The 23,184-nt window shown below is 53.0% G+C and overlaps 1 protein-coding gene across 1 annotated transcript in view; it reads right to left on the bottom strand.

Annotated features, from left to right (window-relative positions):
- Nucleotides 1-23,184, bottom strand: part of CNTN4 (contactin 4) — a 402,127-nt gene that overhangs the window by 68,183 nt on the left and 310,760 nt on the right. Inside the window, exons 6-7 of the mRNA XM_081106270.1 lie at nt 22,827-22,922; nt 2,939-3,136 (exon numbers count right to left, since the gene is read on the bottom strand). Coding sequence (XP_080962396.1) covers nt 2,939-3,136; nt 22,827-22,922 — 294 coding nt within the window. The remainder of the gene's footprint in view (nt 1-2,938; nt 3,137-22,826; nt 22,923-23,184) is intronic.

Here is a 23,184-nt window from a genome sequence, read left to right as displayed (position 1 = left end):
CTGTCCCCCACACAACGAGCGCTTGACAGGTGCTTCCTAACTGACCGGCTAAGAGACCGTCTATGACTCTGGGTCCCCACGGTCCCGAGATGGAGCTGACTGTGCTGGGGTGCAGAGGGGACGGCTGAGTTCCTGAGCTTGCCAAGCCTCCAAACTAGCCAAAGCCACCAAGGCGCTATTAAGTCAGATTAGCGGTGCCAGTCTAGCAAACTGTCTCACCTTCTTTTATCATCGAGATGTTCTTCTTACTAAAACGGGTTTTATGCCCATAGATCCTCAACTGTGATGCTGTCAGAATTAAAAACAAGACAGACTTGTCTGTGGGTTTGGGGTAGGTCTGGGCTGACACCCCAGATTCCATGACTGTTTTCCTTCCTGACTTTCAGTCCTGCCCAGCTCTTCGGGCCCTGAGTGAGGCCACAGCCTGGTTGGCACGGTCAGGGACGTTCTCGGCCCTTCCTCTTACCTCTAGACAGGGGCTCATGAAGCGACCTATTCTGTGCTGCGTGATGGAGTCTGAACACCCTTTATGTACTCCAGCCCCCGCGGGAAGATACGGTGTGAATTCCCTCGTGGAAATGAAGAATGAATAGGCATTAGTGGCCGAAGCATGAGATCCGTAGTCGACAGGTTCTGTGATGGAATATGCCAGTAGGAAGCATGTGTCATCTCTGTGACGATGTACTGGACGGGACGAGGCAGATCTGAGAGCCGAGGCGAAGGCAGGGCTGCTGCCCGGTGGAGGCGCAGGCTGACCCGGGTTCCCGTGTTGCTGGGGTTCGGGTCCTGCCTGGGCTGTGTCCCCTCAGCTGGGTCTCTGTGCATCTGAGCCCGCCCTCCAGGGCATCTTTTACGTGATTCAACCTGACAGGCAGCACCGCTGGGCAAGCCCTGGGCGTCCAGGCCTCGTGGGCAGAGGCCGGAGCGGCTGTCTTTTCAGATATTCTGCACGCGATGCCACCGGGGCTTGTCTCATGGAAATGTCCCCTCACCCCTCGGTCGGGGAGAGCAGTGACAGCTTTTGACAGAATCGGTCCCCTGCCTACCTCGCCCTGGAAACTGGTAAGCTTCCATTTTTACTCATCGAGTTCGGCTTCCTCTGACATGAATTTAGCACTGGCCACGTGGCCAGCACTGGCGCTGGGACAGGGCTGGAGGAGGCTCTGCTCTGTCCTGGGCCACGTGGGCCACCCACCGTGGCAGGGGCGTGGGGCAGGGAGGGCCGACAGGGACACCACACCCACCGCCGAACCTCTGCTGCACAGACGGCCCTCTTGCCAAGTCAGAAGCCACACTGTTGGTTCCACAAATAGCGGCTAGAATAATATTCTCGGTTTAGCCCTTCCCAGCCTGTTAAGTAAAAGCATGTCCGTGGACGGCACTCCCAGAAGCCCCGTTGCTGCTCCAAAAACCTGTGTGTCATCTGATTTCCCTCCTACCTCCTCCCACGCGATGAGTCAGCGCTCCTGGCAGCCAGGCCTGCGAACCGGCTCCTGGCTCCCAGCTTCCCGCCTCCCACTTCCCGCTGCACCAGGGATTGTGACCAGTTCCGAGCTGGGCTCCCAGCGTCCACTCCCGCGTTTTACAAGTCTACTTCCCACAGAGCAAAAAGGTATTTTTAAAACACACCCACCATTCTCTGCATATAATCCCCTCTGGGCTAGGCACCTGAATGAAAGCCAGTCTTCTCTCCCTGGCCTTGTGGCCAGCCGATTCCCCTCCACCCTCAACTCAGAACCCCCTCCACGTGCTCAGTACGCTCCACCCAGGCTCACGTTACGAACTCCCGGAAGGAGCCAAGAGCTCATTCGGGCCCCAGGGCCTTTGCACGTGATGTGGACTCGGCCTTCGGCTCCTCCCTCTGACCTTCTGGGCCTGACTTGCCATCTTTCAGGTCTCAGGCACGTCACCGCCTCAGAGGCTTTCCCTGGTAAAGGCACAGAGCCTCCGGGTGGCCGTACGGATCTGTTTGTTACTCCCCAACACAATCAGCTTTTGCTTTTGCTCCTGTCTGCTGTCACCCGTGTCCTCCAGGAAAATGGCCTAAGTGCCACGAGGCAGGGGCCTTCCTTCTCCTCCCTGGCACTGGTCACGTGGCAAGTGCTACATAAACACGGCAAGTGCATGAATGGATGAACGAATGACTGAAATCTACATTATTTGCTCTAATGTTTCCCCTGCGGCGGCCACTGCTGCTGAGATGCTCTGGCCCTCTTTGTCTGCAAATACCCTTGTGCTGGGGGCTGCGGTTCACAGCTCCCCTTCCCCCCCAACCCCCTCCCCCCACCCGCCCATCCCTAGTAGAGTTCCTTCAGCACAGGCGGCAAGAGAACAAATGTGGAGACAAGCCCTGGCCAGTGTGCTCAGTGGTTAAAGTGCCGGCCGCAGACAGCAGGGTCTCAGGTTCCATTCCCACTGGAGGGCACGCACCTCACTTGCAGGTTCGATCCCCACCCCCCTGTGGGGCACGTGCGGGAGGCAACCTCGTATCACTGTGGTGGGAACTGTCATCAGTATCATAAATCTGGGCACTGTTTGGATCATTATCAACTTCTCCCGACACCGAAGACTCAATTACAAGGACACGATTAACGACCTCCTCGTTCCACCTCCCACTCTGGGCTGCCTGGGCCCCTGGTTTCAGTGGGAAAGACGGAGCAACAGATCCCTTTGTTATTTATGTTCACCCGAACCACCCTCTGTTCCTGCTGAGATGAGCCATTAGCTTGCTAATTCCTTTTCCGGCTGGATTCCTGGAGTTTTCCTTACCCAAGCGGAGAACACTGGACACCGTGGGCACCGAACGTAGAAAGCATTTAACCTCCCTTCCGTGTAATTCGGACAATCACGTGGTGCGTGTCAGCGCCGCAGCTCTCCACACGCGACACGCCCCAGAGAGCAAGCCCCCCACTCCCCCCCCCCCGCCCCGGGCACTCACCATCGTTCCTCAGGGTCAGCGGGGTGGGCGGCCCCAGGACCTTGTGGTTGGTCACGGTGTTGGTGACCACGCAGGTGTAGTTCCCCACGTCGGACTTCTCCACCTTCGCGATGTACAGGTTCCCGGTCTCCTGGGAGACGAAACGGCGGTTGTCCTGGTAGGAGGGGTATTCGTTGAAGATCCAGGCGTAGCTCAGCTCTGGAAGCCAAAGGAAGGACCGTTACCAACACGGCAGCTTTAGGCTCCGGGACCCACTGCGCTCCTGGGAGAAGTGGCGACGTTAGACACACAGAGCGCTGCCCGATTCTTTCTCAGCCGCTAGTTATAAACGGAGAGCACGCGCAGCCCCCTCCCCGGCTCAGACCCAGGCTGTTCTAGAGGCCCAGGGCGCACGGGTCCCGGTGGAGGGAAGTGCAATGCCTTTAAGGCAGGGGAACACGCACGGAGGGTTTGCCAAGCACGCGCCTGGTGCGTGCCCAAGGCTGTGGGGTTCCCATACATTCTAGAGTTTTCTCTTGGCCGAGAAGCGCTGGCAGAGAAACCAAGGAACTGCTCCCACCTCTGAGTCCTTCTGAGGCAGAGGCATTCTCAGGCCTCCGTCCATCTCCTCCCTCTCACTCTCCTGCGATTGGAACCGTCTCCCCATTATTGTGGTGAGACGGGGGTTTCCTAGGGCAGCAAGTACTCGCTACACACACCTGAACTGCCCGCTGGGTGGCTGGTCCCATGAATGTCTATCTGTGTTTGAAAAAAGTAGCTGGAAAAATGTTACATCCACCGGGAGTGAGCGGAAAGTGACAGGTAAAGGGCAACTGCTGTGTGGAATGTACTCATCCCGATGCCGGGGGCGAGCGGATGGCAGCCACGCTGAAGCTGCCGGAACGTCCAGCTTTCCCGAGATCAGGCGAGGGTTTGTGAATGAGCACGTGAGACCACACTGCGCCTTTCAGCGAGGAGCCGGGGCGGTGACGAGAGTGAGAATGATAGGTAGCCGAACCGCTGGGCCCGAGGGCACCGGCTCCCTCAGCTCTGGGCACACCTGTCCCGGTCCTGCTCCCTGAAGTGTGAGCTCCGACGAGTCCAAAGAGCAGGAAGCTCACTCTAGCTTCCTATACAGAACACTCGCCACTTTGTTTTAGAGTTATCAAAATAGTATTTAAAAAGAATATATATATATATTGATTTCAGAGAGGAAGGGAGAGCGATCCCTTTTTTTATCTTTTTTTGTTGTTATTGTTAATATATTTTTTATTGATTTCAGAGAGGAAGGGAGAGCGAAAGAGATCCTTTTCTTTTATCTTTTTTTGTTGTTGTTAATATATTTTTATTGATTTTAGAGAGGAAGGGAGAGGAAGAGAAACATCCACGATGAGAGAGAATCATTGCTCGGCTGCCTCCTGCGTGCCCCACATGGGGGTTGAGTCTGCCGTCCTGGTGGCAGTTTTCCCACAAGAACTGGAGATTCTACCCAACAGCACAGCCCTAAGCGCTCCATCTGGCGAGTTTCGGGCAAAGCCGGCCACCTCTGAGCATCGGGCTCTGGGTCCCCTTCTGGGAGGATTGAGAACAGGCCTCCCCCTGATCAGCTCCCATGGCTGGAGGGGCACAGGAGCACCTCCAAAGTCAGTGCAGACATTAGAGTCACCTCCCAGCCCAGCATTAGTCCTCCCACCCCTCCCCCAGGAATCAAGTCCGTGAAACTGTTTTTTCCTGAAGACATTTTTCAAAACCGTTGCTAGTGGCTACCATTTAGTAGCGAGGAAGTTGTATGGACCACAAATATCAGAGTAAAATACATCTGCTTGCTTATTTCTCTAATCTCAACTAAAAAAAAAAAAAAAAAAAAAGACCAGAAGACCAAAATTCAGACCTGTGCTCCATAAGGAAAGCCCATGAAACACTAACTTCCAACAACTAAATCCATCGGACGGGAACAATAGCCCAGGTGCTGGAGGCTTGTGGGGTCGACTGTGTGTGTAAGTGCTCTGAACCATAAGCACACTGACCATTAAAAGTTAATCATTTTAAAAGTGAAAATAAAAAAACATACTCAATTAGCATGCTGTCTGGCCTGTTTAAAAGTGAGTTAATCATTGTGGTGTCACTGCTTCTGTGGCTTACGTGACTCTAGTGAGAGATGAAAATAAGCCTGAGCTCATATTGCAGCGTTTTCTAAAGTGAGGCTCCCCCCCCAAAAAAAATAAACAACAACCCACGAAACTGTGGTCCCTGGACTAATTATTTACTGTTGATAAAAGTTCTCTACTCACAGCCCACACCTGCCAAATGTAAAAGAATTACAGGATCAAATGACCTTGAAAAGCACTGGGTTAAGCAAAGTTTAACAGACTAGCAATTTCTCCTTTCCCATCTTGTAAGAGATCTTTAACACGCCAGTGACCTTGACATTCCTTGGCGGCTGCTTAAGCAAGCAAACTTATAGATCACAGAATCCTCCTGCCCAACCCTTTCCACATACACCGTTTCCTCAAACGTTTATTACAGGTCACACAGCCGAGGGTGGGGATCCTGAATTAATAATGTGACGACTTCCGGAAACAGTGAGTATCACAGAAGGATTATTAACGATATTACTTTGGTTTGGGGAAGATCATTAAGTATCATTAAACACCAGCAAACAACAAAATACTCAATGGACGCAACGCGTTCCTCAAACTGCAGTCGTGACTTGGCACAGGGACCACTGCGCTGGCGGTGAAGGGCACACGGAAGCTGCCGAGACGTCACCAGCGGACTGTGCTGAGGATGGACACCGACGGCAGTTGGACACGCGACCTTTGTCAATGCTGGGAGCCCTTGAGTGCCAAGGTCAGCCAGAACCTTTTGGCTGGAGCGCCGAATGCCCTGAGCCAATCCTGCTGGGGTGAGCCCAAGCGTCACTGCAGCCGGTCGCCCCCAGGCCGTCAGCACCCTGACCACAGCCCAGGACGCAGGGCAAACAGGCGCTCGGCGCCGCCCCAGCGGGAGTGGCCCCCCTCACTCGGGTCCCTCGGGGCTCCGGCGGGACACGCGGGACTGTCTGTGCGGTGACACCTGTGAAGGCGGCAGGGTCCGGCTGATGTTCTGACGCGCGGCAGCCACCTCAGAGGAAATTAACCGGAACACGCGCTCTTTGTTCTGGTTCGTTCCTGGTTCCGTAGCTCTGGGCCCCCAGGGACGGATGCGGGGTTATTGCTTATTGCAGAGGGCATCAATCAAGCGCTTTTCAAACGCGGTCTCGCTGAGCACATTCACCCGCTCAGGTCCTCCGATGGACGCTCCTCGCTTGTTCTCAACTCATTTCTTTCTGGAGTTGACTTTCGCTTCATGAAGTTCTGAGGTCCGTCCCTGGGGGAGCAAAGATGGCTTCTGGAGATGCCTTTCTTAACCCTTCAAGTTCTAAAAGTACAGGAACCTCAGGTGTACAGGTGAGGACACTGGAGTCGGAGAAGGGCCGCGGCCGGGTCAGTCCCACCTGGGGAACAGGCAGCGATGGGTCACCGCAGGCTCCGACGCAGACACGCTGGTTCGTCAGGAAGCCGGGGGATCCTTGCAGAGTTCAATCTGAGCTACTGAGTATCAGGCCTCATCTGTACACCGAGGGGGTGAAGCAGAGGAGCTGTAATCCCTCCCAGCATTAAGATTCTGATTCTAGATTACACCACTGAGTCCGACTCCCGGTTTTCACAAAGGAGAAATATGGGGTCCAAAGAGACCCAGTGACATGCTAATCATCCCCAGGTAGTGATTGGCAAAGTCAATGACTGGCACTTTTATACTCACACATACACACACACACACAAGTTACACTTACTTGAGTCAAGCTGTGTTAGTGGGAAAAAGATCATATCATGAATAGTAAGGAGACTGGGATTCTAGTCCTGAATTGCAACCCACTTTTGCACCGATGGACCATTTTAAGGGCGTGAGAGAGTGGCCGTGCCTTCAGGTAGTTGTGCCAACACCTGCCCTGACTTTAAGCTGAGATGTGTGTAAGCAGGTAGATGTGGGAAAATGTGCTCGGGTGACCCGCCAGTGGAATGGGGCATGTGAACGCATTCATTGTTTATCTGTTGCCCAGTATCAGCGCACGCTCTTTATCACTCAACGTGGCGGTGGCGGTGGGAGAAGAAGTGGGAAAGGGGACACTTCCTAGGAGATGCCAGCCCTCAGTCACTGCTTTTGGGGTCCGGCTTCCAATCCCCCTTTATGGCTCGCCTCTTGTTTTCTTGCTTCTAGTTTATTGGGTAAGTTGGAGGGGTATAGATTTTCTTTAAACCTGTGTAGATGGAAGTCAAGAAATTTAACCTGAAGGCAATTTAACATATTGGTTTTTTTAAAAAGTATATATTTTTATTGATTTCAGAGAGGGAGGGAGAGAAACGTCAGTGCTGAGAGAGAATCATGGATCGTGCCCCATCCCACATTCTCTCCGAGGAGTCGGGTCCTGGGGCTGGGGAAGGGTTTCTCCGAGCAGCATGCAGGTCCTGCTGTTGACTCGAATTCCACAAGTGCTTTTGCTCCTGTGCCTGTTGCACCGCTCTCCCCGCTTCATGGGTCACTTCTGGTTTCCTTGCTTCTGTTTTATTGGGGAAGCCGGGGGGGGGGGGGTGGAGGGACGGGGGTAAGCCTTTCCATTTGCCTGTCACCTGCATGCTGCCAGCTCCAGGCTCCCTGCCACTCCGGCGCAACCCACGGCCACCCCCCACGGCCACCCCCAGTCAGGACTTCTAAGGGCAGTGCTGACTCACCCTCCTTCCCACGCAGCCCTCCCCGAGCCCCACTGCCTCCCACGCGAAGTGAAATGCATCTAGCTAGCAGTCAAGTCCTTCCAAATGACCTGGCCTCAGCATTCCCCCTGCTCCCCCGGGAACTCCATGCTCCGGGCGGTGCTCCGCACGCCAGGCCTGCAGAACTCTCGGGGATCGACACTCCTGATGGATTTATTCACGCAACACACGCGTACTCCCTCAGGAGGCACCTTGAGATGCAAAGAGAAGGCACATCTGCCCACCGTGTCTTGGCTTTGAGAAGAGAGCTCAGTTTTTACGTTTTGTGTGTGTGTGTCATTGGCACTTCTCAACAAAACTGTGTTGTAAGGAAGGTTCATAATGCAAAGGTCCATAATGGGGCGTAGGAAAACAGTCAGGGATCCAAGAGAAAACAGGAACCTGATCTACAAAATTCTATGAGAAAATTCTAAAGAGGACAGTTCACAGCAAAGCCAGCCCGCTTGAAAAAACAAGAGAAACCTCAGATCGTCTAACTTTATACCTAAACCAACGAGAAAGAGAAGACCAAGCAAAACCCGAAGTCAGTAAAAGGAAGAAAATAATAAAGGTCACAGTGGAAACCAATGGAATAGACACTAAGACGGCAATACGCATTTTCAATGAGACTAAGCGCGGGTTCTTTGAAAAGGCACGGAAAATGGACAAACTAGACTCACTAAGAAAAACAAGAGCGACAGGGCTCAAAAACAACAAACCACACAAAATAAAAAATGGAAGAGAAGAAGTTACACCCGATACAACAGAAATGCAAATCGCGAGCGAGGGCCAACTAGACAGCTGGGGAGAAGCGGGCCGGTTCCGAGACACAGACAGTCTTCCAAGAGGGAAACATGAAACAAAAAACACAACATCTGAGTAGACACGAATGACTAGAAGCGAGGTTAAATCTTTAAAGAAAAACCTCCCAAAAAACCAGAGTCCAGGACCAGATGGCTTCACAGGCGAATTCTACAATAAATCAAAGGCGTGATGCCTCTCCTGCTCGGACTCTTCCAAAAACCTGACGAGAAGGGAAAGCTTCCAAACTCATGTGACGAGCCCCCGTTACCCCGATGCCAAAACCAGACAAGGATGCCCCAGAAAAAAAGACAATTACAGGCTGAGTTTGTGACACACATAGATGCAAAAATCCTCCACGAAATGTTAGCAAACCGAATTCAGCAATACACGAAAAGGACTACACACCACGATCAGTTATAAAGTCAGTCACGGGATGTAACGTATGGGCTGGGCCTGGTGGCAGATGGCCACTGGCCGTATCGGGCAATTATCTTGCAATGTACACACATGCTGAATCACTATAGTGTGCATCTGAAGCTAATATAATGTTGTACGCCAGCAAATCGTCATTAATTCCTGCTTTTCTTGTCACAGCCTCATCAGCATCTCTCTTATTACTTCCAGAGCGGCAATTTCTGGGCAACAAGAGGATAAAAAGAAATATTCAGCTGGAGTGCATTCACAGGAATGATGACAAATTTTGAGTAAATGGTAGAAAATGCCAATTAAACTATAATTTTTCACATTCTGAAAGGAATGAAGCAGCCACTGGACAAGCTTTGAAGCAATAGCACCCGTGCCCACAGAAGTCACCAATACACAGCCTCTTCCCTGGGTTACCAAACAACGCGACACCCTCTTCACTGAGAGATGTGACCAAAAATGCACACTACTGACATTTACATTTGGAGCATGAACTAACCCTCAATCAAACGTGCCTTCAATGTAATAATGCAAGACGTCTTTTCCCGTGTCTGCCCTGTGTGGCACCAATGCAGACGGAAACTGGGCCTGGGGGTCTATCAGAAAGGGACTTGTCTTGCCGGGCCGGTGTGGCTCAGTGGCTGAGGATCGACCTATGAACCAGGAGGTCACGGTTCGATTCCTAGTCAGGGCACATGCTCGGCTTTCGGGCCAATCCCCAGTAGGGGGCGTGCAGGAGGCAGCCGATCCATGATTCTCTCTGATCATTGATGTTTCTCTCGCTTCCTTTCGGAAATCAATAAAAATATATTAACAACAACAACAAAAAGATAAAAGAAAACAAAAGAAAGAAAGGGACCTGTCTTTCCCCAAAGAGAAGTACTTCGCCTTTTTACTTGGACATTTAAAAACAAAAGCTATACACTGACCGCGACGGCCAAGCTGCACTGCGGCTGACAGGACCAGATGGAAGATTCGTCCTTCCCGAGTCTGGTCCGCTGGGCACGCTTCTTAGCGCTACTTCTTCAGGGGTTTTCACGGGAGCCCATCATATTCCAAGGGCTGGACCTGGGGGTGGGGCGGAGTCCCGTGGGGACCAATCCTGTGACCTCACCTCCCAAGGGGGGCCAGGTGCGGCATTACATGCTGGTCCTGGTGCTTTGTTGGTTTCTGCTTCTGTTTGTTGGTTTTCCTTGGCGTTTTGTTTTAGTGGATTTAGTGCTGACTGGGGCAGGACGTGGGACCCCAGGCCCCAGGGTCTGTCCCCGACTCTTCTCACACAGTGCAGATGACAAGACAGGCTGGAGGAGGGGTCCTCCCTGGCACTTGGTGATCTTGGCCAAATCAACCAGCAGAAACCCCGATTTCCTCACACATAGGAAGGGCTAACGCTCTCCGTGGACGAGGCCTGATGACCAAATAAGAACATACTCAGGAGAACGATTTGCACACCAGGAAACGCCACGCGAGGGTGAGAAGTCGTCAGACAACGGCAGCAAAGACTTCAACTTGACCGGGGCGCTGCCGCGTGGGCTCTGCCTCCAGGGGGCGGGCTGGAGCCAAAGGGACCCCAAGTGCTGTGGGGTGACTATCCCGGCACAAGCCTGAGAGCTGGAGACACCCCTGGGCAGAGAGCAGGGTGCTCCTCCGGACGGGGCTCGGACGGGCGAGGAGAGCATCCACGGTGACGCATGGCGGCCGAGGCACCGTTCCCCACCGCGCTCGTCCCAGGAGCCCACAACTGTGCAGAGTGAGTATCACTTCACCAAGTTCGGCGTGTTGTCATGAAGACTACATTCAACAATACACGCAGAAGCGCTCGAGAAACCAGAGCCGCATCCTGCAGAGAGGGATTAATATTATTACAGGATAGAAATTACACGCGCGGCCACACCTCACCCGGAACGGGCCTCCCTCACGAGGGTGGGCGTGAAGCTAATTACCTCTCCACGACGGCGCCCGGACAAGACAGCACAGATGCTCTTAAGGGAATGCTCGCAGCCGCGCACGCACCCACCTTCGCTTTCCAGCGCCTTGCCTGTCGCTCTACATTGACTAAATGTTGGACAGATGTTCAATAATTGACACGGCTTATCTTCCTCTCGCAGGCTCCCTTCCCACTCGCTTGCCAACATTTCTAGTCGCTATAGCAACTGTAAACATTAATGATTATTCCATCATGCCAAGGGGATTTAAACACATTCTTAACTTAAGAAAAAAGAATCCCTCAGGGGGAAAAAAATCTATCCATCTCTGGGAAGATGAAAAACATTTACATTTACTAGTAAAGTCCTTAGTTATTGCATTTATTAGAGCTAAATACACACACCTACTTCTTTAGTTTCACGTAGGCAGTTGTGGGGGCTTGAGAAGCTCAGGCTCCTCGTACACAAGGGAGAAAGAATTCATCTAGAAAAATGATAACAGAGCAGGGTGGGGGCTCTAGCCGGTTTGGCTCAGTGGGTAGAGCATCAGCCCATGGACTGAAGGGTCCCGGGTTTGATTCTAGTCAAGGGCACGTACCTCGGTTGCAGGCTTGATCACAGGCCCTGGCTGGGGAGTGTGGGCGGAGACAACCAATTGATGTGTCTCTCGCATCGATGTTTCTCTCTGTCTCTCCCTCTCCCTTCCACTCGATCTAAAATTCAATGGAAAAATATCCTCAGGTGAGGATTAACCAAAAAATAGAATAAAAAAGGAGAGCAGGGCGGGGGTGTCTGTTCCCTGGAGGAACCTGGAGATGAACGGAAGCCAGCACTTACTGCACTCATTTCCTGCCGGTGAACCCGGGCCAGGGCCGTGGACTAGGCGTGTTGTAACTGCCACGCTCCCGGTACACCAGTCTTTTCATTGACGCCTTAACATCGAAAGACTGTACGTAGAATGGGCATTTACGGCTTCTCATGCAGAACTGGAAGACCAGGCAATACGGAGCCTGCATTTTTTCTTGGCAAAAACTGTCCCTGGGTGAGCGGTGAGCGGCGAGCGGCTGGCTGGTGTGACGGGGACATAGTCTCCGCCCGACCTACCTTATCTTATTCTCTACACTCCGACCTGCCCGGCCCTTGGAGACCATAGTTTTTGAATCTGCCTGAACCCCTTTCACATGTTACATGCTTTCGCAAAGCTAATCTCCAGGAGCCCATCCACCCCACCCAGCTGGCACCCCTTTCTGCGTGAGAAGCAGGGGCACTGATGGTGTGTCCCACGCTGCTGGGCTGGACTGGCCCTGGGAGCTGCCCCTCCCCCCAAAACAAAAAAAACTAACCAGTGACGGACCAGGGCAAGCTCAACCAGAAAACAAGAGGCCAGAAGAAGCCATCAAAATCTTATCTTCCTTCATGTCTACGTTTTTCCCCCTTAAAACATTATTGTAGCAAAATACACATAAACTGCACCATTTGCACCACTTCTGTGCACACAGTCCAGCGGCGTTAGGAACATTGAAACTGTCCTGCAACCAGCCCCACAATCCATCTCCAGAACTTGCCCGTCACGGTAAAATGAAACTCCCTGTCCCTTACGTCTCCTCCCTAATCGTTCATTCACCAAGTGTCAGCGTGTACTGGCTGTGGCAGGCGTTCTCTGAGGGCAGGCACGACCAGCCGGGTCACAGTTCCAGGGGACCCTAAATCCTAACCCTCACCACGTTCCCAGGAGACTGGACCTGTGGGCCATGGGGTATCCTCCTCTACAGGGATGCGGCCCTGGGCGGTGCACATGCCTCAGAAGAAGATGTCAACTGCAGAGCTTCCCTCCACCAGGTAAGCTCATTCCAACGTTTCATCGCCATTTCTCTCCCTGTGGTTTAGGGGTGGGCATATGCCTCAAGCTGGCACAGGAAGGCCCCTTTTGAAGCCTTTGCTGCAATCATTGGGAATAAGGCATTTTTTACTGCTGTTGCTTAACCTGTGGTGAGAGCCAGTCTGATGGACAGATGCCTCACACTGTGGTTGGAGAACGAACTTCCAGCCGCATCTAACGGGAATTTGATGCCAATAAACCCACCTGGACTGGACTTTGTCACTTGCAAGCAAAGAATCCTGAGGCACAACAATCAGACCACAGACAGCACTGAAGAGCGTGATGTATCTTCACAAGCACAGACGTCTGTGCTCCAACTCCACCTTCTTCATTCTACTTAAAACACATCGCTCCCGCCCGGCCGGCGTGGCTCAGCGGTTGAGCATCAACCTATGAACCAAGAGGTCCTGGTTCAATTCCTGGTCAGGGCACAGGCCCGAGTTGAGGGCTCAGTCCCCAGTGGGGGGCGTGCAGGAGGCAGCTTATCAATGATTCTCTCTCATCATTGATGTTTCTATCTCTCTCTCCTTCTCCCCTCCTCTCTGAAATCAATAAAAATATAAAAAAAACAAACAAAAATGCCAACATGGTTCCCCTGGCCCTGCCCCGGTCCTGCGGCGGCCCTGCCACTCCCTGGGCATCTTCTTCGCTGCTTCTTCCTCAGGTGCCCACCCAGCCTCAGTCCAGCTGAGAACACTGAACCCACACTAGGCTCTCCTGCCGCTGGCTGTGGACCTTGGGCAAGTCACCCCACCTCTCTGGGCTGTCGGTAGTTAACGCTGCCTGTGGGAGCACGGGGTGGGTGTCAGGTAGGGTGGTACTCCTAGGGGTGGCTCCATGGCTGGTTCCTTCTGATGGAGGTGGTGGGGTTCAGGAGAGAGGCTGAGGGGCTGAAGGAAGGTCCCTCTGAATGGAGGCTCTGAGACCAAGCGTCAGTCTCACCGGCAGTCGCTGGGCGCCGGGTGCTAGCACACTGTGAGTTTGCACACACAGACACAATGAGAGGGACCCACGCAAGGCCTGGCCATTCTGCGAGGAAGGCGTGGGGCACAGGGCCAGGGTGAAGGCCCGCTCGGCGCTGTCTCAGCCAGCTCCTCTCACAGAGCGGTCCCCTCCTGACGAGTCACCTCTGCCACCAGGGACCACGAGACACGGAGACTTTTAGCATCTGGCCCCCCGCCAGGTCCAGATTGCCGGGCGAACACTGATGAGCTGACCCTGTTTGATGACGCCTGACCCCACCTGCCCCTGCTCCGCCTGGGGCGGGAGTTTGGACCTTCTCCGCTCTCCATCAGCGTCCGACCCGAGACCTGGGAGACCGTGGCCTAGGTCCTCAGATGACGGTGCTTGGGGCTAACTGCCCGGAGCCCCGGCTGATCTTCAAGCGGACGAGTGCCGAGGCCGCGGTTCAGCCGTCTGAAGGCACCGCCACGTTTATGATCTCTCAAACGCTTGCCTTTTCTCTCCTGAATACAATACAGAGCCCAGAACAGAAGGGTTCAGTATAAGGCGGGCAGCAGAGGACACGGTCGGCAGAGCGCCCACGGCTGCAGCCACTGCCTAAAACGAGAGCACAGCGTCCCAGTTGGACTACGGCTGCCTCTTTCTTGGTCTCTCCTGCCGGGCTGTGAGCCCCTCAAAAGACACCCTTTCCCACTATCAACAGAATTACCTACAGCCTATAATGCAGAGGTTCTCAACCTTCTGGCCCTTTAAATACAGTTCCTCATGTTGTGACCCAACCATAAAATTATTTTCGTTGCTACTTCATAACTGTCATGTTCTTGCTGTGATGAATCATATTGTAAATGTCTGACATGCAGGATGGTCTTAGGCGACCCCTGTGAGAGGGTCGTTCGACCGCCAAAGGGGTCGCGACCCACAGGTTGAGAACCGCTGCTATAATGGCTCCCAGTGCCCTATGTTGAAGAACACGCCCCCGAAGACGGCTTCCGCAATGCTCGGTCAGAGTGTGACGGTGTCAGACGAAGTCTCAGTACTTTCTCTTGATGAGAATGTTCTTGGGGAAATGGGGGTGGGGAGCTAGGTTCTGTATTTTGTTGTCGTTATTGTTTCCATTGAATAAAAAATGGTCCCTCTGTTTTTCCATCGGGTATTTCAAGGTGACCCGGTGGATCCTTTAGCTTAGCACGCCTTTGCTCAGCTGCTCACTGTGACATGGGATTAGATCCTGCTCCTCGGACTCACCCCCTATGGGACGTTTCCTCGGTGGCACGTTTCACACTGTGGCCGAGGAGGAGAATGGGATCCCGAAGGGGAAGCCTGTCCCATGACCTCTAGCTCAGCCACGCTCCTCCTATTCCCTCCGTTCCTCACGGACTCACTTTTCCCACAACAAAGAGCCTCTGGCCCACAAAATAAGGGGGAAAGAGCTCTTCAAAAAGGACTGAACAGATTACAAATCCCCGGGCGGCTGGTCAAATGTGGACTCGATGTTGGCGCCGGCTTGGGCGTGGATGAGTCCCGTTCTTTATCGCTGATTTCCCGACGGGACCTTGGACTTGGCCTCGATAAGACTCAGATGAAATCATTCTTCTGGCGTTGTTCAGCTCGACCATCATATATTCCTAATCATCATTTGCATTATTCCATTTTCTTTCTTTTTTCCAGTTCCCTTGGATATGAGTGCCTTGGTAACTAGTTTCTAAGAGCTCATTTACAACTAAGGACGTCAACCATATTGTCACGCATTGCACAAGAAATACCATGTTCTTATTATTTTACTGGGGTGCTTTGTTTTGGGGTTGTACAGAAGTTGTGCACTGAAATAAAATCAGGTTCTGTTTAAAAAATAAAAAGAGTAGAATGAAATAGTAGCAGGAATATAAAAAGCAAAATTAAGCCTAATTCTCTTTCCGCTGTAAATAATTCCAGACCGCACCGCATTGTCTTGGTGCCAACGGTAGAGCTGGCAAAATGGAAACATCTGGGTGATTGGGGACATGCCACTGTCACACTAGGAAGCAATTCCAGCGAAGGGGGTGGCGGTCCTGCCTATGCAGGGCCTCTACACCGCCCACGAACAGGTCCCTGCTCCGAAAAGCCGGACCAATGCCAACTCCACCCACATGTCCCTTCTGAACCCAGACTGCCTGGGCAACGCGAACGAAAGGCAGGACCTTGGTCTGAATTCTGAGGGTCAGCATCACTCTTAGTATCCCTTGAGGGACTCGAAGGGCTCCCTGCACTGAGCACCGGGACAGGAAGTCCCTCCTCTTCACCGGCCCCTGCTATCTGATCCTCTCTCTCCAGCATTCTCACGTTCACACAGGGCTGGGGGAGCGGGTTAATGTTTTAAAAATATGGACTTGCAGCTTTCTAAAAGGCGAAGGGAAAACAGGAGAAGGCAAGGAATAGGAGGAGAGGGAAAGAAGAAAAAAGGAAGAGAAATATCTGAGCTCACACTCCCACGTGGCTTCTTCTTGATGAACAGATGTATGTTGGGGTGACTTGGTGGCTGTAACCCCAGAAACCTAATGAAGGGCAATGTCGGCCACAGCCAGGTGGCGCTGTGATGACCCAGGAAAGTGCGGGCATCTGGCCGGGAGCCTGCAGAGGAACCTCACACACCTGGGGGGCCCTCGAGGTGGGCTGCTCTGACCATGGCGACTGCCATCACTGGGCTTGTTCCCCTGGGGATTGTGGAAGCCACGCCCACACCAACGTCACCAGCGGCCTTGGCTCCTATTTCAGACACGGACCGTGTAAGAGGGCAGGAGGGCCTGGCCGGTGTGGCTCAGCTGGATGGAGCATCGGCCCTACACCAAACGGTGGTGGGTTTGATTCCCATATGGGAGGCAACCGATCAATGTTTCTCTCTCACCTCTCTCTCTCTCTCTCTCTCTCCCTCTCTCTCTCTCTCTCTCTCTCTCTCTCTCTCTCTCTCTCGTTAATAAAAACATATCCTCAGGTGAGAATTTTTAAAATATATATATTTTTAAAAAGGCAGGAGGCTCCACACTCAGCGATGTGAGTCTCAATTCTCTGCTCTTAACGTGTCACCTGGGAAATGTGAGATAACAGTAATAACGAGTCTTTGATCACCTTTGGGCTCTTCAGGCCTCCTGCTGAGGAGCAGGGCTGGCACTGCCCTGTGGGCTGCCCCGTGTCCTGTCTGCAAGGCGGCCCGGTGCCAAGGTGACCTCGTACAGTGATCATGTCAGTGTGATGGTCCAGCTGAGCCTGTGATGACCCGCGGGTGCACCATGGGCACCGCCAGCTGCTCCCAGGTCCACCCGAGTCCTCTCTGCTCCCTATCGCCTCGCACCTGGCCCACCTGGTTCAGCCTCAGCGAGGCCCTGAAAGTGTGAGAGCCCGTCCCGGTTTGGGGTCGGATCATTCATTCCAAGAGTAACTCGGCAGGTAACCTGTCAAAGGAACTTCTCAATATGTATGAGCTTCAGAGGAAGAAATCTCACTCAGCTACAAGGGTCTAACATATGTCTGTGTTTTAAAACATTATATATTTTTTATTGATTTCAGAAAGGAAGGGAGGGGGGAAATAGAAACATTGTGAGAGGGAATCATGGATCGGCTGCCTCCTGCACGCCCCCCACTGGGGATCGAGCCCACAATAGGGCATGTGCCCTGATGGGAATCGAACCGTGGCCTCCCGGTTCATAGGCTGACACTCACCACTGAACCACACCGGCCGGGCCGTGGTTCTGTTCCTTTTGCCACCCACATCCAAGGTGACCTAACAAACAAGCCAACCGAGACCTCAACAGCAATTGTTGACTAAACTCAGGTAATTATGTTTTAACAATTAACTGGAAACATATTTAGCTGTCTGTGTTAGGACAGTTCCTTTGCCGATATGTAAGGAAATGACGCGTTCAAAATGGCTGGGCTTTATCTCCAGGGAGCCAACGTAGCCGTCAGGACTCTGCGTCTTACATAACATCGGGTGTGGGTGTTGTGCTTCATCTGGTTACGGGCTGTCACTGGGCTGGAGAAAGCCAGCCATTAGCCCGGCATCCATCACTCCATGTTTCCGGGAACTTCGCCGGGGAGAGCAATCACCTGCTCTGGTTTGTGGGAGCCCGAGGTACAGGTGCCAGCGGCCTTTTCTCCTGCCACCCCCAGTCGACAGCATCCTGGCACCTGAAAGGAGCAGCGTTGCTGGTGGGCAGGGAGCCCACGGCTTCTGGCAGGGCGGTCCATTATTAATGGAGACAGTCACAGGGTGGTTATGTACGGATGTCAGACCTTCCAACGCCCAGGGCGCCCCGGGGACGTGGCTGACAGGTGCTGGGGGCAGACCACGGGCGGCCTCATTAGTCGCTCCCAGGGCCAGCTCCGGAGTGATGAAGAGGCAACCGCTCCCAGGGCCGGGCGTCAATGGCATCCCAGGGTCATCACCCTGAACGCTTCCCAATTTATTTATTTATTTTTTGCAAGACACAGGGTGTGGCTGGCACATCCACCCTACCAGCCTGTGGACGGACACTCACAGCTTTCATATTCCTCACACTCACCGCCCACAAAAGCCACTCCCTCCTCCACGAATTGAACCCGATTGTTTCTGGCACACTCACCGCCCACAAAAGCCACTCCCTCCTCCACGAATTGAACCCGATTGTCTCTGGCTTCTGATAAGACAGGCTGGGGGGGGGGGGGGGAGAGGCAGGTGTTGGGCTGTTAGGTCAAAGTGTCCAGAAGAGCCCTTTCCATGCTTGTGCCTCCTTTGAAAGATACGACCTCATCCACAGCAAAGGTGAGAGTTTTAGAGCTGGGGTGTCGGAGGAATAGTTTAGTCCTACCCAGTCTTATTCAGCCTCATTCTGGAAAGTTCCGCAGTCTTATTCAGCCTCATTCTGGAAAGTTCCGCATAGCCACACGCACGCTGCTGGGCTGGGGCTTTCCGGGTGGCCCCTGACAGTCAAACGGGAGAGGCCACGTGCTGAGCAGGGGACTGCCTTCATGGGGCCCGAGCACAGACAGGACAGCGCTTCCCGCTCACTGTCCTCAGCCCCGCCCTGCAGAGGGCGCTCAGGCTCGGCTCTCGCGCCGTCTGCGAAGCCGGGGCACCACGAGGTGACTCGTGTTCACTGCATTTCTGCTGTTAAAGACGGCTGCCGGGCACGTGGATTTCGTGGACACCCACACGAGGTGCCCCCGTGAGGAGCAGATTTGGCGGGGCGCCCGCTACACAATACAACACGCCCGGTTTCAGATCGCGGCCAATGGCAGGCGCCAGGCCACCGACTGGCCACCCTCTGCCTCCTTCTCCGGTTGATGTTTGGTGACAAGCGCCACATCTGTCCCGCCGAGACGAGCGCGGGGATGAAAACAGAAGCTCCGTCAGCCTGAACGTGAAGTTTCCTAACCCGAAAGCGAGCGAGCCCTCGCAGCGTGGCCTAAGCCGCTCTCCCAGGCAGGTTTCTGACCTGCTGCAGAGCCGCTGGGGACGCGGATGTTCTTCCATCCGCCGCAGAAAGTCACTGCGAGCGCAGGCCGAGCGCACAGCACCGCACACCTGCCCCAGCAACGTGGCGAGGCCCCGCCCGGAGGCGCAGGCCCACCGGCCGCCTGCCCGCTCCCTGACAACCCCGGCCTTTTCCCCGACAACCCCTCCGGGCCGGGGCGAGGCAGCGGCGTTAGGCCGGATGCCCAGAGTGATCTGCAAACGGGAGACCAGTCGTGACACGGCCCTGTGGTTTGCAGTAGACCCTCGGTCCAGGTCCACGCGCGGCAGACACTCCTCCATGCAGTGCAGACGCTTTTTGCCCCAAATGCCGGGACGAGCATGCTTTTTCGGAGACGGAGGTAACGGACAGCGGAGAAGTGTGTCTAAAGTGTGAGCTGGGAGGGAACCAAGATGGCGGCATAGGTTAACACCGGAGTTTGCTGCCTTGAACAACTACTTCAAAAGTGAAACTAAAAAACGGACCGGACATCACCCAGAACCACAGGAACGCTGGCTGAGTGGAAGTCCTACAACTAGGAGGAAAGAGAAACGCATACGGACACTCAGAGGAGGCGCAGTGCTGAAGTCAAATTCTGAGGTGCGGAGTGCGCAGAGCGGGCTGGCGGCGGAGGGCGCGGTTGGCGTTTTCAATCGGGAGGGAGTCGCAGACTCTGAGCTCCAGATACGGGCAAGTCTTTAGGGACCCAGACTCAAACGGGAGAAGCCGGACTGCCTGGCTTCGGTCAGAGCGAGTGCAGCTTTCTCTCCGAGGTTTGCAGCCGTTGCTGGGACTCAGAGAGGCAGAGCCCCTGGGGACAGGACTGAGAGCCGCCATAACTGCTCTCTCCGGCCCACCCTGTTGATCCTGTGCGACCCGCCCCGCCCAAGCCCTGCACAGAGGCATTTGCCAGATAGCCTCAGGCAAAGGCTAGATTAGCACCTCCCTAGAGGACAGAAGTTCTCTCACTGCAGACACAGCTGATTGTCACAGCCACTTGGCCTGGAGGTCAAACCCTCCCTGGTATTAACTACAAGACTGCACACAAAGACCACTAGGGGGTGCACCAAGGAAGCATAACAAAATGCGGAGACAAAGAAACAGGACAAAATTGTCAATGGAAGATATAGAGTTCAGAACCACACTTTTAAGGTCTCTCAAGAACTGTTTAGAAGCCGCCGATAAACTTAATGAGATCTACAAGAAAACTAATGAGACCCTCGATCTTATATTGGGGAACCAACTAGAAATTAAGCATACATGGACTGAAATAACGAATATTATACAGACTCCCAACAGCAGAACAGAGGAGCGCAAGAATCAAGTCAATGATTTGAAATGCGAGGAAGCAAAAAACACCCAACCGGAAAAGCAAAATGAAAAAAGAATCCAAAAATGCGAGGATAGTGTAAGGAGCCTCTGAGACAGCTTCAGGCGTACCAACATCAGAATTATAGGGGTGCCAGAAGATGAGAGAGAGCAAGATATTGAAAACCTATTTGAAGAAATAATGACAGAAAACTTCCCCCACCTGGTGAAAGAAATGGACTTACAGGTCCAAGAAGCATGGAGAACCCCAAACAAAAGGAATCCAAAGAGGACCACACCAAGACACATCATAATTAAAATGCCAAGAGCAAAAGATAAAGAGAGAATCTTAAAAACAGCAAGAGAAAGAAACTCAGTTACCTACAAGGGAATACCCATACGACTGTCAGCTGATTTCTCAACAGAAACTTTGCAGGCCAGAAGGGAGTGGCAAGAAATATTCAAAGTGATGAATACCAAGAACCTACAACCAAGATTACTTTATCCAGCAAAGCTATCATTCAGAATTGAAGGTCAGATAAAGAGCTTCACAGATAAGGAAAAGCTAAAGGAGTTCATCACCACCAAACCAGGATTATATGAAATGCTGGAAGGTATCCTTTAAGAAGAGGAAGAGGAAGAAAAGGTAAAGATACAAATTATGAACAACAAATATGCATCTATCAACACGTGAATCTAAGAATCAAGTGAATAAATAATCTGATGAACAGAATGAACTGGTGATTATAATAGAATCAGGGACATAGAAAGGGAATGGACTGACTATTCTTGGGGGGGAAAGGGGTGTGGGAGATGCGGGAAGAGACTGGACAAAAATCGTGCACCTATGGATGAGGACAGTGGGTGGGGAGTGAGGGCGGAGGGTGGGGCGGGAACTGGGAGGAGGGGAGTTATGGGGGGGAAAAAAGAGGAACAAATGTAATAATCTGAACAATAAAGATTTAATTTAAAAAATAAAAATAAAAAAATAAAATGTGAGCTGGGAGCAACCTCGGAGGCCTCCCACACGCTGGGACTTTCAAACGTTTTGTTTGAGAAATTTTCCAACATATCCCGATGACAACACTTCATCCATTACCCGCCCTGATAGAGTCGGACTTGTCTCTTACCGCCTCCAGCTGTGGGGGTCATTTAGCAGGAAACGGAAGTATCTCCCTTCCGTTCGTGATTACTTTATTTCATAACTTTGTTCGTAATCGTGAATATGAGGAGGATTGGAGCTGGTACTCTATTTGGCCTTTGGGGTTATCTGTACTTTTAAACCCCCCAGGCCCCACTTAACATACATATCCCCAAATGGCAGTTCATGAGTTGTTGGGGCAATTCATCTTCACTTAGGCAAGGCCTCAGGGGTTTGTCTCCTATAAAACAGAGATACGTACGGGATCACCAGGTTGGGTACGAATTAAATTGGTTAATTCACGTAAAGCATTTAAAACAGTGCCTGACACGCGTGATCCCCGAGGCAAGCGTTGTGTTCACGGGTGGGTCGCTTCCCCGTGTGCTGCCTGCCAGGTCCCGGGGCCGGGTTAGACTCGTTCCGTGGGCGAGCCGCGGCTTCTCCTCACGTCTCGGCTCTGGCGCCGGTGATGAGGCCAGGCCTCTCCTTGGACAGTTCAAAGGATTTCTTACAAATTCCATGGCACCTGGAGGAAGTCACCCTTGACGATTCCCAGCTCCTTCCACGATAACCGGTCTATTCCGGTTTCTGCATTTCCGGGCTCAGTGTTGCTATGTACACATTTTCAGCGGATGGCTCATTTTGTCCAGATGTTCCAGTGATCGGAGCGGCAGGCAGTTTTCTCTTACGATTTTAAATCTCATGTGAGAGCGATGTGCTCTTGTCAGTTCTAATTCCCTGCATTTGTATCTCTCTTGTTCGCCCTCGATTGGATTCGGAGAGGGATGTGCTTGCCTTTTTCCTCTCGGAAAACTCTCGGCGTCTCCGGTGTGCCCGCCTGTGGCGTGTTGTTACAGCAGCCGGAATGGACGAGGACAGTCTCCGGGCACCATTTCCCAATCCCACCCACTTGTGCTCCAATTAGGGGTCATTCTTCAAGCGGGATTTTGATGGCTGCCCCCTGATCTTTGCTTCTTTCTTAAACCCATGTAACGTGGCCCTCCACCCCCACCATCTCCCACCTCACAATTTCTAATTTCTGTTCAGAAAAACATCTGCCTCCTTAAGAAGGCGTGGACAGCATTCCCCCTGGGCCCAGAGGCGCTCTGGGGTTCCCTACGGATGACACTGTCCCCCCAGCTTGTGCCGGGAGGGGGACCGCCAGCCAGAACAGAGCGACGTGTGGTGGGCACCGGGCGGGCGCTACTCACCTCCGGAGTGGGCGGGCGGCCCGCACAGCAGCACCATGCCCTGGCCCTGGCGGACAGACACCGTGCTCCTTGCTCTCGTCTGAAAGTTCTCGAGATCTGGGGGGAGAAAGAGAAGAAAGGGTTTCACACGGAAGTCCCAGATGCCAGGGGAGCGGCCAGGCTTCCAAGGGGAAGGCCTGCCGAAACCCAGCCTCAGGCGCCTGCACGGGGGGGATCGGTGAGCCTCTCCTCACGGACGCTGTCCTGTCCCCCAATTCCATGTCCACACCGCAGGGCAGCCCTTCATCACAGGAGCCCAGTTAGATGCAAAGCACGTAACATGAAATGAGAACTTTAAAATATATATATTTTTATTGAT

This window comes from Myotis nattereri, assembly GCF_964212035.1.
Source record: "Myotis nattereri genome assembly, chromosome: 14".
In the NCBI taxonomy this organism is placed as follows: domain Eukaryota; kingdom Metazoa; phylum Chordata; class Mammalia; order Chiroptera; family Vespertilionidae; genus Myotis; species Myotis nattereri.
The sequence above is the reverse complement of the archived record's forward strand: the minus strand, read 5'-3'. Positions and strand labels throughout refer to the sequence as shown.